This window comes from Marmota marmota, unplaced genomic scaffold (genome assembly GCF_001458135.2).
Source record: "Marmota marmota marmota unplaced genomic scaffold, marMar, whole genome shotgun sequence".
NCBI lineage: Eukaryota > Metazoa > Chordata > Mammalia > Rodentia > Sciuridae > Marmota > Marmota marmota.
The window spans coordinates 7,211,527-7,230,308 of NW_025999962.1; the positions used below are offsets into that span (position 1 = coordinate 7,211,527).

Here is an 18,782-nt window from a genome sequence, read left to right on the forward strand (position 1 = left end):
GGAGGGAGGGAGGGAGGGAGGGAGAGAAGGAGGGAGGAAGGAAGGAAAAGATTGACCTTTGTGTTCCCTTCCTACAGTCCCCAAGTGAAGTGCTTAAACACATTCATCTGTGCTCCTGGAACACACTGTCCATCTTTCCCCACCACAGAATTTACCAGATTATGTTGAAATCCACCATTTATGGGTCCCTCTCCCTCACTTATCACTAATCCCTCAAGCGAGGGAACAACATTCATGGGCCTGACATGGAGTAGAAGCCATGGGGGAACCTCAGGGCTGAATAGTCACATAACTTGACTTGGCTTTGGTTCCTATAGTCACCTGAACTCAAATGCCTGCTTGGCCTTCTATGTAAAAATCAGAAACTTATATAATCTCATAGCTTCCCGCCCCCACTCCAAAGATGTGATATTTTCACCCCTAGTTCTTGAATGAATATAGAAATTTCAATATGTAGATATTTTCCCTATTTGTTTTAAATAATTTAATTTTTGCTTTAATTTTTAAAATGGTAAACAGCATGGGAACATACAGGGCAACCATGAAGCTGTATGAGGGATTCTTTAGCCCCCATCCTCCGCAGCCCTACAGAGGTTCTCCTAGATCTGCACCTCCTCCTTCATTCTAGCAAAAGACCACTGCTCTGCCTGGAGAATAGTGCCTGGCAGTGTTTCAGAAATAACCATTAGGAATAATCTGAGGCCTAAATAAAGCCCTGCCACTCAGAATAATATTGGGGCCAGCTCTGGTGGCAGTACTGCTTTTACTGCTGAAATGATGCTGGGCCAGCATGTCGCCATTTAATTGGATTCGTTATAAGGAGAGAGAGACATCATCAGAAATCAGGGGCCCAATATCTCACTACTGAACATTAGAAAATACTATGAGTGACAGGAGAAGTAAGTTTCAGGCAACCCCTATGTCTACCCTTAGCCAATCAAAGGCAGTACTGGCCTTCCAGTAAGGAAGAGAGTGGGGGGTGGGCAGAGGACCTATATTAAGAAAATAAACCAATCAGGTCTGGGGATGTAGTTTGGTGGTAGAGCACTTGCAGGACAAGCACGAGGCTCTGGGTTTTGTCACCAGTACCATACAAGGAAGCAAGGAGGGAGGGAGGGAAAGAGGGAGGTGGGGAGAGGGGTAGAGAGAGGGGGTAAAAAAAAAACAATCAATATCTAATATTAATATATTACCCTCTTCAGGACCTACAAAAGCTGATGGGTAAATAATTGGCAAATGAATAAATAAAGATTATGATTTCTTTTCTGTTTCTGAAAGATTCCGCATGGCATTACCATCCCCTTTTCTTTTATGGGAATAAGCAAAGGTAGAGAAGGTTCTTTCTAACTGGTTGTTAGGATGGAAGAAGCTATGCTTCTGTGTGGCTGCCCTTCTAAAGGGGCTACAATCTTCACTTTAAGTCAGCCAGACAGGCTATATGCCTGAACTCATTTTCCTAAAAAGGAATAAAACAAAGACAGAACAGTTTTAAATGACTGAGAACACCAGTTTGACTAAAGCCAACCTAAGAAATCTGGTGGACAGCAAATATTATGCAAGTGCCCAAACTCCTCAAGGGTACTTTCCCACTATCATATCAGAGACTGGAAGAACTATTAACGATAAAGTCATTTAAAAGCAGAAACACATCTCAACTACTTTTCCTCCAATATGGAACTGTCCTGGAAGATCAGTCAATCAAAACTCTAGAACACAGTCAGAAAAAGCCTATAGGACCATGCAAGTCTGAATGAACTGTGCTTCAGGATTGGAATGGATTCTTATTCTATTTCTTTTACCACATTTCCCTATGAATTCAAGACCTGAAGGCATTTCAAGGACCATCAAAATTCCTTGACATTAATTGCACAGTGATCCACCTGTTAGGCAGAAAGTCAGACCCAACAGGATGCCCAAGTCCAAAATGAAGGCACAGGAATCCGTGTGGGTACCCTGAAATGCTCCAGAACATCAAATGACAACTGGGAGGAAAATTTGCAAAAAGTCTGAATGTGTCACTTTTTGGGCCCATTCTTTGCTGAATCTTGATGATACGTAGGTTGTAGCATAAATATTTCTGAAGGTGAACTGCTTAAAATGAGACCGTAGTTTCCCATTTTCCAAAGAAAAAGTCTGTGACTTTAAACATGGTCTCTGTGTTACAGGGACACTAGAGGAAAAAAAAAAATGCTGGGAATCCTATTTTCTAATTTCCACTCAACCTATTTTTATAAATCATTTACATGCTTCAATGACTCAGTCTTTCCCCTTTCCCAACCCTTTTATTTTATACCTTTCTCATATCTTATAGTATGAAGTTATAATTACCTATATTTCTGCAAATACCAATGAGATTCTACTTTCTCAGAAGAAAGCATTCAGGCCAGTTTCTGAATTTTTAAAAAGTATATGTGTATAACAACCCAAATGCACAGGACCAATATAAACCACAATTTCCTTTAACAATCTTGATAGAATCAAACATTTTAATAGTACCGAGAAATGCTTTTAAGGTAGTAGTTAAAATATAAATCAAACCCAGATATTATTTCTGGCTAACAATTTAAAATCACAAAGCCTAGTGACCCATAGCTGATGAAAACTGAGCAACTTGCAGTAACCCACAAGCACTTCTTCCCTCCCTCTCATTCCTCACCCTGGTTTCTGTCCCCAACATTTCCCTCCTCTTAAGTCACTCATGGTCTTCGGTGCACTAGTGGCACTCATGGACTTTTTGGTCTTCAACTCATCTGCAGCTTCTGACCCTGCTGGTCACTCCTCCTGCTCTGTTTTGTGTGACTTACACCTGCTAGCTCTTTAGCTCTTCCCTTTTCTTTGTGGGTTTCTCAAACTCTAGATTAGGGGTCAGCAAACATTTTGTAAAGGGCTGGATAGCAAATATTTAGGCTTTCTTGGCCGTTAAGGTCTTCATTGTTAATAGCCCAACTCTGCATTTGAAAGAAACAAAGACAATGTGTAAACAAAGTGTGGTTGGGTTCCAGTAAAACTTTTCTTATGAATGGACAGTGAAATATCAATTGATAACATTTTTATATATCATGATATATGACTATTCTTTTCCCCCCATAACCTAAAAACATAATAATAATTTTTGGCTCATGAGAAGTACAAAAATAGGCAGCAAGTCAGATGCATGGTTGGCAACCCTTACTTTTAACTATTCTCTTAATCATAATTATAAAATGGCAGCTGAAGTTGTGCCTTAAAAAAAAACAACAACAAAGAAAAATCAAGCTGGGTATGTTGGCAATGCCTATAGTCCCAGCTATTCTAAAGGCCTAGGCAGAAAGACTGTGAGTTAGAGACAGAAGGAGTGGAGGCAGATGTCAGTGGTCTAGAGGCTCTGGGTTCAACTCCCAACACCAAAAAATAAATGTACAAATGAATGGAAAAAAGGCAAAAATAATAATAATAAATTAATGTGAAGGTGGGGCTTACATCCTTCCCACACTGATGCTTCCTGAGCATGTGACACATTCTCTCATGCTGAGGTGTTAAATATGATTTGTGTAAATGTTTCACAAATCACTATCTCCAGCTCAGATCTCTTTTGCCCTTCCCCTTCTTCTTAGTTCCCTGGTTCTAAATCCCATTATCTCCTATCATAACGAATGAAATCATCACCCAAATGTTGCAACCAAATTAGCACCTTGGCAGGTATCTGAGACTCCTCACTCTGCCCCTGCTCCAAAACACACACCACCATCCATCAATCTGGAGTTTAACTATAGCATCTCTCCAATTCCTTTCTTCTTGTCTACCATCACTGCTCATAATCAAGTGAAGCTTTCATTATCTCCCATCTGCACTATTTTTGTGCCTGCTTATTTGAGTCACATTCATTCACTCTCTTAGGGACAGCCAGTTCTCTCTATTAGAACATACAGGTATCTCTACACAGTATGAAGGTTGCTACAAGTAGTGTATAATTTAAGGGAGAAGGACCATTCTGCCATTAATAATTAAAATAGACTCAGTGTTATTCCAGCAACCACTATGCACTCACTCTAACAGGCCTTCTACAAGCTCAGAAGAAAGACAAGAGTTATAGCCAATGTACTGCAATGGTCCATAGCCCCAGTTGCTGGTGGAAAGTGCTGTGCTCCAGATGTGTACCAGTGGGGTAAAGAGGCAAGGTTATGAATTATTGCTTTGAACCATACTATCACCCAGTGTTGCTTACACTAAATACATTCACTGTTATTTAGCTTATACTGAGTAGAAGATTTTTCCCATTGCTTTGACTCATCATTGGTACTTTTGGACTCAGAATAAATCTGAATAAAACACATGACAGATATTTACTAAGGAAATGTGAAATGCCAAGCACCAGAACCCTTTAGATCTTTGAAGACAATACCTGAGATTTCCCAAACGGGAAGCCTTCTCCTGGGAGCTAAACAACCCCAGGTGCTTAAATCTTCCTGAAATGACCAATTCCTTGACCAGCCTAGAATGAACTTCACGGAGTCCAGAGAGGACCATCTCTGTTCCATTTCATTTTGTGGTGCCCACTACAGAAACAGTAATTTACTTCTTGGACACTACAGATATACAAATATCTCTAAGGTCACACTAGCTTTCATAAACCAGTCATTTCAGAAAGCCAGCCATCACCCAAACACCCTTTTTTTTTTTTTTTTAGACAGAGAGAGAGAGAGAGACAGAGAGACAGACACAGAGAGAGAATTTTTTAATATTTATTTTTTAGTTTTCAGTGGACACAACATCTTTGTTTGTATGTGGTGCTGGGGATCGAACCCGGGCCGCACGCATGCCAGGCGAGCGCGCTACCACTTGAGCCACATCCCCAGCCCCACACCTTTTTTTTTTTTTTAATTTTAATTTTTTATTTTTGGTTGTAGTTGGACACAATACCTTTATTTTATTTATTTATGTTTATATGGTGCTGAGGATCGAACCCAGGACCTCGCACTCTACCACTCTACCACTGAGCCCCAGCCCCAGCCCACCCTAACACCTTTTAACAAGGCTAAATGTCTATATTCAAATTCCTCCATTACAAAATCAATGCATTTGGACTTTTTACTTCCAATCTGACTCTTTATACCAGTTAAATTTCAACTTATCAAATCTTGATCTATTACATCAATTCCTGAAACTCTTTTGATTCTAAGTCTAATGTCCAACACGGAGGATCTGTGCTGATGCCCAAAGGAATTTTTTTCTTCTTCACTACCTGAACGGCAGCCCCAGCTCTAGCCCTGTCACAAGACCACCACTTAAAATCTGTCCTATTCCCGACTCATGAATTCTCACCACCTTTTTTTTTTTTTTTAAATGATGGGCGATATAAGGAAAAACATGTAATGAACCAACTGTTTCTCCAAAATACAGAAAAATCTTACTTCAGTCCTCTGTACAACCCAAGACTTGGCACCAACAGTCTTTTCTTTTTTTCTTATAGGGTCTGTTGGGGAAACAGGGGTAGATTCAGAGTTAAGGGAAGACTGCCTGAGGAAGATATCACTTGGGGGAGATGAAAAGGACCCAGAAACATCAGCTGAGGAAAGAGAAGGAGGAGACAGATAAAGTACCCAACAAAGAAGTGGCTTCAAAACTGGGCAAAAAGTACCAGCAAGGTCAGGACCTCCCTCTACTTACAGTCTAACATACCTCAGGAATAATTTTTATTTTTACTTCCTGTCTACTCCTCCATTTTAACAACTAAATCCCTTAGGAGACCTAAGACAGGCTCTCAGATTACTTTAGGATTATGTGACTTTGTTTTCTGATTGAGGAGCTAGAGTTAGGGAGAATATGGAGATTATGAAGCTGTATTCTATCTTTGGTAGGCATGAAAAAAGACCCTATTGGAAGGAAAATTTGGTAGTGAATAGAAAGCAATTTTTTTTTCTTTTGGTACCAGGGATTGAACCCAGGGGTGCTTAAACACTTTTTATTTTGAGAGATCTCACTAAGTTGCTTACAGCCTCACTAAATTGCTGAGGCCAGCCTTGAATTTTTGATCCTCATGCCTCCTGTAAAGCCCCTGGGATTACAGGTGTGCATCACCATACCCATCTTGGAAAGTTAGATTTTTAAGACTCAGGCAAATGTGTTTGAGAACAGACCTGGCACTAAAAACAAAACAAAAAAGGTCCCTCTTTGTTTTGAGAAACAATGCCTAGTAGATTTTCAAGTTTCCAACAGAAATACCACATCATACAGAGCAGTCTGGTCGACAGTACAATCAGAACCTGGCTTCAAGAGCATGAGACTTGTGGCCATGCCCAGGAACTCAAATCACCACATTCCAAAAACCACGGAGCCTATGTTGTCTATGAAAATTCTAATTTTTTAAATTGTTGTTCCCATAAATAAAAGTTCTTTTCTAAGCATTGTGCTGGTTTAAAAAATATTGACACACTATTTCTATAAAGTATAATTCATATTTCAATCCAGTAATTTACAAAGATACTTCCCAAAAGAAGCCTACCCTGGACTGGGAACCGGATGAATGGACAAGGGGAAAATACTATCCTCTCTAACCAATTAAGATATAGTTTATAATGGTTTCTCTATTTTCTAAATCACTCTATAAAATCCCAGGCTATATTCTTCTTTGAAACGTTCTTTGAAGAGAAATATATTCCAGTAATACTAATTATGTGAGAATTTGTTTTCCATAACAAAGTTTCCTAAGAAGCTAGCACTATCTTTATTGGTCTTTCATCACTGGGTGACATGCTTTGGACTGAGAGTCTAATAGAACAAAATAAAACAATGAGAAACCAATCATTAGAGGGCCTCCCATCAGCCTTGACCTCTCCCTCACCCTTCTCCTCTCCTAAGTAATCAGTCACTTCTGATTCCCTTCATCCAGGGCAGTAGTTCTAGTGCACTAAGGTGACCTGCAGAGCTTTTCAAAAATACATCTGCTAGGGCTATGGCCTGAGGCTATGAAAGTCTGGCCATGGCCTGAGCTAGTTAGTGCATTTTGACCACTGTATACAAATGAGTCTATGCATAGCTAATTGAGAAGCACATATTTAGGGAGGCAGCAATAAGAGCTATCTCAAGGAATTAAATCCCCATTCTTAAGGGGAACTGACCAAAAGTGTGATCATCACCAGATAAAACTACAAAATCAAAAATAAAAGGAGAGCAAAAACCAAAAAGGATGGAGACCATTATTGACAATGACCTGAAGGTTATCTGCTTCTGTTTGCAACATATCACACTATTTTCAAATGGTTAACCTACTCAAAATTAATTATGTTTAAAAAAGCATATTCTAAGATCAGTAGAAGAAATGGATTGGGGTGAGGCAGGATGAAAGGAAAAGGGGAAATACAGGGAATAATATTGGACAAATTATATTGTTATGTTGTGTGCAGGTACAAATATATAACAACATATCCCACCATTATGTACAACTATAATGCCCCAATTAAACAATTTGGTGAAGAAAAAAAAAAAGCATATTCCAGGCTCTAGCTCAGAAGAGAATATGGATATCCTAATGTGAAATATGACTTTGATGCTGCCACAGATCAAAGTAGTTAAGGTACATAACTTTCCTCTGTAGTTCACATCCGTAATTAGGAGCTGGTGTTCTGTGTTACTGTTCCATGTAAAGTTTTGAAAAGGTTCAGTTCCAAATCCTGACTCATACTTTTATTTTTGTTTTTTGGTACCCAGGAATTGAACTCAGAAGCGCTTTACCACTGAGCCAAATCCTCAGCCCTTTTTATTTTGAGATAGGATCTAAGTTGCCTAGGGCTTGCTAAAGTTGCTGAGGCTGGCCTCAAACTTGCAATCCTTCTTCCTAAGCTTCCTGAGTCACTGGGATTATAGGCATGTACCACTGCACCCTATATGACTCAAACTTTAAAAATCCAGTCTTTACTCTTTTACCTCCTAAAAAGTTTTAATTCTAGCCAGGTGTGAGAATGCACTCCTGGAATCCCAGCTACTTTGGAGGCTGAGTCAGGAAGATTGCAAGTTTGGGGCCAGCCTCAGCAAATAAAACATAAAAAGGGCTGGGGATGTAGTAGATCAGTGGTAGAGAGCCTCTGGATTCAATTCCTGTACCAAAAAAAAAAAAGGCAAGCCAAACAGGAACTCTAATACCAGTTCTCTTAATTTGTCATTATGCTCTTCAGTGACTGCAAACAACCCACCTTAATGACTCTACACCTTCTATCTTTTAAGTAGACTGAAGGCTGAGTCAACAGTGCAAAATCTAAACAAAAGGTTCTAATGAGTTGGGGGGGGGGAGCGGATTTTACCTTTGGTTTTTTGTTCCGTGACCTGCAAAATAAACAGACACAAGTACATGAGATTTGCTTTTTAATTCAGAACTATAAAGACTACTTTAATTCCGATAACTCAGTTATTTCAGGTTGTCAGATACACAGTACACAGGCAGGGTTGAAACCCAGTAAAAGCAGCTGAGAGTCAACTCAGACACCCTTCTTGAGACTATGCCCACATGACCAGCTACAGCTTACATGATCACCACTGGGAAGAATTCTAAAAATAAAAATAAAACTTTAAATGCACTCCACACTCTTTAAATGATGCGATTCCTGAACTGGGAAAACCAGTCTGATTGCTATAACTAGAGAAAAATCAAATAAAATGTGGCCCAGAAACTAAATGAGCCATAGAGATAAAAGGTTGCCCCTATGAGTATGTACTCAAATACTTTTCATCTCAAATCTGAACAGCAAAGCCTCAGGGACCCATGATGAGAGACACCAGAGATCATGGTGGGAAAGCAGGATTCAAAACGAAGTCTTGCTACTTTCCTGGCTACACGATCTCAGTTTTCCATTTATGTGCTGAATGGAGATAATAACAATCTCTCTCTACAAAAGGCCATATTAAGGATTAGATCAGATATCCTGTGCCAATGCTAAATGAATGTTTGCTATTATCAAAGTTTATTAAAATTGCATGATGTAGAACAATCAGATTGGAATGAATATGTAAATTTTGTCAGGTGCAATAGCACATGCCTATAATCCCAGGAGCTCAGAGGCTGGGGCAGAAGGATCACAAGTTCAAAGCCAACCCCAGCAACTTATCAAGGTCCTAAGCAACTCAGTAAGACCCTATTTCAAAAGTAAAAAATAAAAAGGGCTTGGTTGGGATTTGGCTCAGTGGTTCAGTGCCCCTGGGTTCAATCCCTGGTGGTAGTGGTGGTGGGGGACCTGTTAATCTTTTAAAACACTTTTGCATTGGTTAACTGACTTTTGTAATAAACATTATTAGAAAATGAATTCATAATCTTACAAAAGAAGAGTTGTGGCTGGGGATCATACTGGGTTACATGAAAAAATGATTATCTTTGAAGGGTATGTTCTGTAGCTAACCCAGTCCACCTCGAAAAGAATCCCAGATTCATACTCTGAATCAGCTAAACCATCCATTCGTAGGACTTCCTGGAATGCTCCTACTTTCTTTTTTTTTTTAAAAAAAAAAGATCAGTTAGTTTTTTGGTTTTTTTTTTAACCATTTATTTTTTTTTAGTTGTAGGTAAATACAATACCTTCCTCTGAGCCACAACCCCTGGCCCTCCTATATTCTTGAATTAGAAGACAAGCTAATTCTACAGTAGTGAATTTGTGGAATACAGTATCTTTTTTTTTTTTTTTTAAATATTTTTAGTTGTAGATGGTAAAATACCTTTACTTTACTTATTTATATTTTTGTGGTGCTGAAGATTGAACCCGGTGCCTCACACATGCTAGGCAAGTGCTCTACCACTGAGCTACAATCCCAGCATGGAACACAGTATCTTAAAATGAATGTTTTCCAGTACTAATTGCTACAGAGCTCAAATCTATTGAAAATCCCCTGTATAACCCTCAGTTATCCACAAATGAATGGATTTGCATTCACATGACAATTCCTTAAGGCAATTTAGGTTTTAAACCATTGTAAATATTTCTTACAACCCCACTTTGAAGATAGTTTTTTAAGTAATAAACCCAAATAATGTCAAATATGTCTTATAATGTCTGTCCTGTTAAACGAGCCAGTCCCTAGTCAGTGAAAAGCTACATGGTCAAAGCACGTGTTCTGCCAACACCACACAATGCTCCTTTAGCATCATCAGCCTCATGAATGAAGAGTCCTCCTTTGAGACCTCCCTCATGAATGGAAATCTTAACACGGTATATTCAGGGATGGCTTTGGAAACAGTAAAGTGACACAGTCATTGAGAACAGCGGAAAAGGCTCATATTTAATTTCTGTGTGAAAGTAATTTAGTTTTAGCTTTAAATAAAAGCTAATTTTATAATTATATAGTTATCTTTCATGGCCCCCTCCTGCCCCAACCACCAGGGATGGGACCCATGGCCTCAGCCGTGCTCTACCACTGATGTCCGTCCCTACCCTGCGATTATTCATTCTTTTTTCTTTTTTAGTTGTCAATGGACCTTTGTTTATTTGTTTGTTTATGTGTGGGGCTGAGAATCCAACCCAGTGCCTCACACTCTCTAGGAAAGCGCTCTACCACTAACCACAACCCCAGCCCCATCATTCACTCTTGATCACTCACTTAGTTATTTGAGTGACTACAGGGCACAGGCACTGCCCCGGTTACTAGTAATACAACATGAATGAAACTTCAAGACACTTCCAGCCAGTCTAAAGGGGAAGACAGATGCTAAAAATGGTTATATGGCAAGGAATCAGGCAGTGAAAAGATGTGGAAGGACATGCTGGTCGAACAAGTGACCACATAACAGAACCTCGGCATCTTCTCTATGATTCTATGTACTACAGCACATTTTATGCCTCCTAGCTTATCTTCACAATAAGGTAAACTTTGTGCTTTTTCCTCAGAATTGCTAAAATGGAGGGGCTGGGGATGTGGCTCAAGCGGTAGAGCGCTCGCCTGGCATGCGTGCGCCCCGGGTTCAATCCTCAGCACCACATACAAACAAAGATGTTGTGTCCGCCAAGAACTAAAAAATAAATATTAAAAAAAAAATTCTCTCTCTTTAAAAAAAAAAAAAGAATTGCTAAAATTAATTATGAAATTATGCATTGGCTCAGTTAACAAAACATTATCAAAAGCCATCAACCAGCCTATGTCAGTCTAGATTCTATATCAGCTGATCTAGATCATTTTAAGAGAAATAACTAAGTTTTTATTGTTCAAAATTAGCTACTTCAAATTTCTCAAGTGGTTTTCCAAATGCATAAACTGCAAAAACAAAATCATCTGCAGAAATAAACCCAATTCACTTTCCATTACATCCATACTCTCTTTTAAATTATTTTCCCATTAGTGAAATATACTATAAAAGTTTACAGATGCATTTCTTAGTCATTTCTAGATATTGATAATTTTATTTTAAGAAAACTGTTATCTATGTGACGAATGAAGATGAAATGGACATTGACTAAAACAATCATGCTATTTGTCATCTTGTTAACAGCCTCTACTCAAGGCCCCTGGTGTCTAGCCTATAATCATCCATCCCCAAAGACTGCAAAATCTGATGTTTGTACCAATTTAGTAGATGAAATGTGTGAGTGCCTACAAGGAAAGGAGGTTTTCTCTGAGGTTCTATCTTACATTTCTCCAATTATGGTGGGTGTTGGGGGTGTGAAAGACCCCAGGCAGGAGTCCACAATCAACTGGGACAATGCCACCAACATCCTAGCACTGGTGTGACTGCACCCTGCAACCTCAGTGTTGAGCAACGTGGCTGTGTGCCCAAAAAAAGCTTCTGGGTTCTCATGTGGCTTCCTCTCTTCAGACTCCTTATCCAGAATTTTAGACAAGCTAACAAGCTTAGAAGAGGAGCAGCAAATGTGAAGCAGGTACTCTGACAGCTGTGACAGGAAACATATCTCTATTAGGTAGAAACAAACAAAATTAAAGTAGACAAAATCTTAAAAGAGCACAGCAATCTATTGCAGCACCAAATAACAATCAATGTTCTTTATCAAATAAAGTCATATAGAAAACATAAAATTATATTTCATATGTTGAATATGGCAGGGTCATATGAATCCCAATTCTTAAAATCTTTCCAGGATTTTTCTTATGCTGGTCCTCACTAATTGTCTATTTCAAGACTTCAAAAAATGAAATTATGGAAAATGGTCATATCTAATGATGCTTGGAAAACCTGTAGTGCCCCTTATGTCTCAAGGTGGCTTGTGTCCAATTGCCCTGACTGTTCTACATCTAGAGGTCCCTCTGAACTGTATAACTATTTACACCTCCTTAAACTCAGCCACCATAACTAGCAAACAGCAATGAGGCCCTGCTTCCAAAGTGTTTCAGGTGGTGGTAAACTGGCAGCAAATCCCTTTACTACCCCCAAAACACAGCAGGAACTCTGCTGAGTCAGGGAAAAGCAGGGGACAGACAGGGCAAGGGGCCAGGCTCAGAAGCCAATGGGGTGTGTGCAGAGCGTTCTGACTACTCTCTGCTTCTGATAGCTGTCACACAAATGCTTCAACTGACACCTGACAGCTGTCTTTTTCACCCCATTCCACTACCCAGTACTGGGAACTGAACCATGTAGCTATATCCCCAGTCTCATTAAGTTCCCCAGGCTGGGCTGAGGTTGTGGCTCAGTGGTAGAGCGCTTGCCTAGCATATGCAAAGCACTGGGTTTGATCCTCAGCACCACATAAAAATAAATAAATAAAATAAATGTAATGTGTCCAATTATAACTAAAAAATATTTTTAAAAAATTACCCTGGCTGGTCTCAAATATGCGATTCTCTGCCTGGGCCTCCAGAGTAACTGTGATGATAGGCATATACCAGTGTGCCCTGCCCCTCTATTTTCGTCTAGCATTTCTCTATTTCTTATAAGCAAATTCCTCAAGTTCATGAATGCTCTAAATCAAACTAGCAGGCACACTGGGTCCTTTGAGGAACATTTCTGGATGCAATTATCAAAAGATAAACTCATCTAAACAATAGTTTTATGGATGAACCAAAAGAACACCAGGGAACAATCCAGCAGGTTTTCAAGAGTCAAGTCTACAAACTTGTTTAAGATAGTGAAGATTCGATTACGACACAAAGAGGGATGAATAACAAGAGTCCAGAGCCTGGCAGCCCCGCCTTCCTCAGCACCGTGCTGTCGTTTTCATAGATCAGCGGCAGCGTGGTTCAACATCCATTTTATGATTAGTGCATAACTTTGCATAATTGAACTTTTTCCTTCATTATTTTTTTAATAAACTAAGGTCTCAAGTAGAAATATTAAGACATCAGGTATCCAAGCTACTAAGATAATTACTTATTCTGCAAGCTGGACAGATATGAGACTTATTTAATTGGTTAACCCACCTTCTGAGTGGCTTCTTTTTTCTTTTTATCCTCTTTCTTCCTTTTCTTGTCTTCCATTAACTGTTCTTCCCTTTCTTGCTCCTTCTCTCTGTTAAAGTAAAGTCACATCAGAAGGTTACACATTTATATTCTCTCCACTTCTGTAGCAAAGTTCATCTCTATGGCTGAACAGAATATAGCATTTTACTTAAACTGAAAGTATGCATAAGGTTCACCACAATTAGGCATTCCCATATCTTGGTTTGTAAGTTTGACTTCAATAAAGTCTATTAAAGTGGTCTGAATAATATTTAGCCAAAAGAATACACATGCATTTGAGCACATACACACACATACACACACACACACAGGATTAATGTATTTTTTTCTTAATATTTTCTTAGTTGTAGATGGACACAATACCTTTATTTTATTTTTATGTGGTGCAGAGGATAGAACCCAGTGCCTTCCACACACGAGTTGAGCACTCTACCACTGAGCTACAACCCCCGCCCAGATTAATGCATTTCTAATCAGCAAAGGATCAAATCTGGATATAACAACATCCAACTGGCTTATGAAAATATTCATAATAATGCAGAATAAGTTAACTCCATTATGGTCTATATGTATTTATTATAATTTAAGTGTTTCCCCTTTCCTTATTTTTCCTCTACATCTTCTGGTTTGTTTGTTTGGTGCTAGGGATTAAACTCAGGGGTGGCTTTACAACTGAGCTAAATCCCCACTTCTCTTTTTAGTTGTAGATGGGCATAATATTTTTATTTTATGTATGTATGTATGTATGTATGTATGTGGTGCTCCCATGTGCAGGGCAACCACTCTACCACTGAGCCACAATGCCAACCTCCCACCCTAGTTCTGTTTTTTTTACTCTTTGAGACAGAGTCTCAGTAAGTTGCTGAGACTGACCTTGAACTTGAGATCCTCCTATCTCAGCCTCCCATGTCACTGGGATTAGAGGTGTGTGCCAAGGCTCCTGGCTCACATTTTTTAAGAGCTGTATATTTTACAAATTTTCTTTTAAAAAAAATTTTTTTTCCAGTGTGGGGGATTGAGCCCAGAGGTGCTGTGCCACTGAACTATATTCCCAGCCCTTTTTATTTTTAAAATAGGTTTTTCCTAAATTGTAGAGGCTGGCCTTGATCTTGGGAATCTGACAATCCCCAAGTCTAATGCTGGATTTCTGTGTATTCAGGTTATATATACATCAGTCTAGGTGTGATAAAGCTCTTGGAGGAAAACCACTTGCAGCAGGGTGCCACTCTATGCAAATGGGTTTACAAAATCTGGCCAGATGGATGTTGACCACCTAATGCAGGCTGACCACTGGTCCTGTTATTTGGCTCTAAGAACTTGCTTTCTCTGGTTTTAGGTGGAAGGAAAGTATGGAGTTCCACGTCCCTGTAACTAGGCTTTCACATTTTATAGTAAAGCTGACTACAGAAAAGGAGCAGCCGCTACCTGAATATCGCCTGCTAAAATATCTGGTGTTTTAAAAAAGCAAATTGCCATTTTTTTCCTAAGTCTAAAATTATGCTAAAATAAAAAGTTCCTTTTTGAAAGGTAATGTAAAAAGAAAGTTTTTAATTACACACATTCTTAAAAAACAACTAATCTTTTCAAATACTTTTCCTATAAACAGGTAATTCAGGAAAAGAGACTAAAATTCTTGCTCACTAAAAGTGGTTTTATTTCCAAAACAAATATTTTTTGAAGCATTTTAGCAGACAGGCTATGCTTTTGCCCTGTTTTTTTGTTTGTTTGTTTGTTTTTTGGGTTGTTGTTGTTGTTGTTTTGATACCATGCATCTCTGTAGAATTTAGTCTTCTCCTTAAATTTCATTTTCTTAGGGAGAATTTACTTTGCCAAACCTGACTTTAAAACCCTGTCACTGACTTCAGTGTGGCACTCACTTTTCTCCGACCTCAGCTGGCATATTAGCATCATTTATGGAGCTCTACAAAATCCCTCCACCGAGTCAGAGCCCCAGCAGAGGGTGGAGGACAATCGCACTGGAGGAAACCGGTGATGGTGGTGCCATACAGAGGGACTGACCAATAAAAAAATATATTAAGAATGACAACAGCCAGGTTTCTCACCATTGAGAAAAGGAGTTACAAAAATGGAAGGGGAGAAAACGCAAACAAACCCTGTGAGACGGAATCAAAATTAATTATTAACATGAACTGTTTCACTATTCAGAAGTACAAATATCAATAAATACCAATGTCACTTGCAGAGTCAATGGTAATAAGGTCTCAATGCTGATGTTTTCCGTTGATGGTGTACTGTGGTCTGCAGAAGAATGCTCGTTTAGAGATATACTACACTGTTGGTGAAAGGGCTGCGGGTGATGGGGCACTGGGTCAGCAGTTTATTCTCAAATGAATGAGGAAAAAAAAGAAAGCTTTTCAAAACCATACAGATTCAAATTCTGTTAAGTTCGAGACTGTTTCCAAAAACAAAACAAAATCCAAACAACAAACACAAAACTGTTGCCCAGGCAGCACTCCCGATCAATTACACAGAAATCGCTAGGGACTTTTAAAGCCCCCCACCCGCAGTGGTTCTAATTCTAGAATATAAGCTGCCAAAGCAAGCACACCCCCAACTGTTCCAACATGCAGCCAGGACTGAGAAGCACTGATCAAATTCTCATTCAAATATACACTTTAGAACTATTACCTATTACTATTAACTATTACCTATCACCTGCTTTATACCTCAAAAATCAAACCTCACCTGCAGCAACCAAATGCAAAAGCCAGGTAAGGAGGTGGATCCAACCACTGCATAGAAGTTAGAAGAGAACTTCACCTCTACATATACAATTAGATGTAAAACCCCTTCCAAACTGCAAGTTAACTCATTCAACAAATTCAGTAAAAATATTCACTGAGTACTCAGTACTCTCCAGGCAACGCATGGCTTCCAGGCATGTACAGAACACAGAGCAGAGCCCCTCAAATCCCTCCCAGCTACAATGTGCGCTGCTAGCCCCAACCGCCTCAGCCATTTACCCAGGGTGTTGTACAAATCTCTTCCATGTGGGTCCTGACGTTGTCTAGGAGCTGGGTTTAATACCAGCTACTGTGCTTGCCATCCCAGTAGATAAGACTTTGTTACTTCTACTTAATTTTTGTCAGTACTGGAAGAATTAAGGCACAGTACAGGTACACCAAAGATACAAGTATTATAATTCAAAACAAATCTGGAATGATAGAAACCTCTGTATGTGTGTGTGTGTGCGTGTGTGTATGTGTATGTGTGTGTGCGTGCACGCGCGCGCGTGTGTGTGTGTGTGTGTGTGTGGTGTGTGTACTGGGGATTGAATCCAGGTCCTTAAACATGCTAAGTACAAGATTTACCAGCAAGCATCACTCACAATCCCAAACTATTAAAATCCTATAAGGTGAAAAAATAATACAACAGCATTTCAGATTTTTATTTATGTATGTATGTATTTACTGTACTCACTGTTGAGAGTACAAGTGCCTTTAAGAAAGGTAATTCTTGTTGCCAGGGATGTAGCTCAGTGGTAGAGCACTTCCCTAGCATGTGCAAGACCCTGGATCTGAAGCCAGCACTGGGGTTGGGGGTGGAGGGTAAAGGGAGCTATCCCTTGAATAAAAGGAAGCTATCCAATATGCACCTGAGCTGAGACACAGCAAGACTCTTGCTCGGTATATCTGGGTCCAGAACAGCAAAGGTGCTGACAGCCCCCCAACACCTGCTGTGGCCTAGAGCTTAAGCCTCTGAAGGTTAGAGACCTGCAGGGGAAAGCTAGGAGCCAGAGAGCTGGGCTACGCGCCCAAGTGCTGGCACTCAAAGCCAGTCCAGCCTCCACGTTTTCCTTACCCAGTCTTCACTGCTGACATAAAAACCATTCTCCCTTTTATTGCCCAACACATTTTACCTAACTGTCAAGTCCTGGCTCAATATCCACTTGCTTCAATGAAATCTTGCCTGCCAACTCCAGTTCCCAAGAACCTTGCCCTCCTGTGTATACCCCATGTGGAACTGTGTACACCCTGCCTCTGTGTGGCCCTGGGAGTGTCTCATGGTAGACACCACCTGTCATGGGCAGCATCTGGGCCTGTGAATGACCTTCTGTACCGCGGCTCTTACCAGGGATCTGGCAGGCAAAGAGTGGTTTGGGGACCCTCTGTGTTTTACCTCCCCCTACCAGGTTGCCCAGAGACTGATCCATTAATTAGGTGTCTAACATGAGCTAGACTTTTTTCTGAGCTCTGGGATATGGCAGAAACAAAACCAGGCTCTAGCTTTCAGGGACCTTGCCTTCCAGCAAGGGATACAGGTAACAAACAGGGTACACTACAAAATATATGTATAAAATACACAATTCCCTGAAGAGGATGGGGTGAGGTGGGGTGAGCTGATAGATAATGGTAGGGGAGAGGGCACCACCTTATGCTGGATGGTTAAGAAGCCCTCTCTACTTTCTACCCCTTCTGTGGGAGATGTGTCTACAGGAAACCTCCTAACAGTGAAAGAAATCATCTGATATACACTAGGTGACCATGACATGCCAGCCATTGATCCAAGCACAAACATATAACAGTGGGCAAAAGAGGGTAAGTCCCTGCCCTCAGGAAGCTGACATCCTAGACAGGAGATGAATACACAGGACCAGGAAATCAGGACAAATGCCAAAAAGAAAATAAAGATGGATAAGGGGCTCAAGAATGTCCAAGGGAGAAGGGACAGGGAACATGAAATGTTTACTGCTTCTATGAGACTGTGACATCTAAGTTGAGACCTAAGTGAAGAAAGTCATCTTGGGAGCACAGTGATGTACCTCTATGGTCCTGGCTATTGCGGAGGCCAGGGAAGGAGGACTGCTGGGGGCTCAGGAGTTTTTGAGCCCATCATGGGCAACATTCTAAGACTCTCTCAAAAATTAAAAAAAAAAAAGAAAAGAAAAGAAAGAAAAAACAAAATTATCTGGTGAATGAGTGGTCCTCAGATAGGAAAGTACTTGGTGTGAATTTTGGGATTTTGTTTTTGGGGGAACATGGAGAAGGATACTCTTCTCTTCTACCCTCCCTTGCTGACCCTTTGGTTTCCCATGCTCACCGTGTAGCAGCCCCCACCACATCAAAAGAACGGGGCCTCTGCCTAAAAGCTTCTTTTCTATCTCACTCATTCATTATTTTGGTGCCTACTTGATGCCAGATCCTGAGGCCGAGTGCTCAGTGGCAAACGAGGGCCACTCCTGCCAGCTCTCTCGGTACTCTCAGTCCGGCTTTTCAAACAGCTTCATCTTGTTTCTGCTTCCAGACAACACCTCCAGGGCCAGAGTCTGTGCTCTTCTGTTGGTGCCACCTTTATGATACCTTGGGTACTCTGAGGAGAGCCTGCAGTGCCTTTGGTGTCTTAACATCCCTAACTGGAGACGTGTGCACTCGTGGCTGTGCTACAGCAGGAAAGAGAAC

General features: G+C 40.2%; 1 protein-coding gene across 1 annotated transcript in view; it reads right to left on the reverse strand.

The window, feature by feature from the left end:
* Positions 1–18,782, reverse strand: part of Tnrc6b (trinucleotide repeat containing adaptor 6B) — a 189,883-nt gene that overhangs the window by 64,946 nt on the left and 106,155 nt on the right. The window contains exons 4-5 of the mRNA XM_048803107.1: positions 13,324–13,411; positions 8,277–8,298 (exon numbers count right to left, since the gene is read on the reverse strand). Of these exons, the coding sequence (XP_048659064.1) occupies positions 8,277–8,298; positions 13,324–13,411 (110 nt within the window). The remainder of the gene's footprint in view (positions 1–8,276; positions 8,299–13,323; positions 13,412–18,782) is intronic.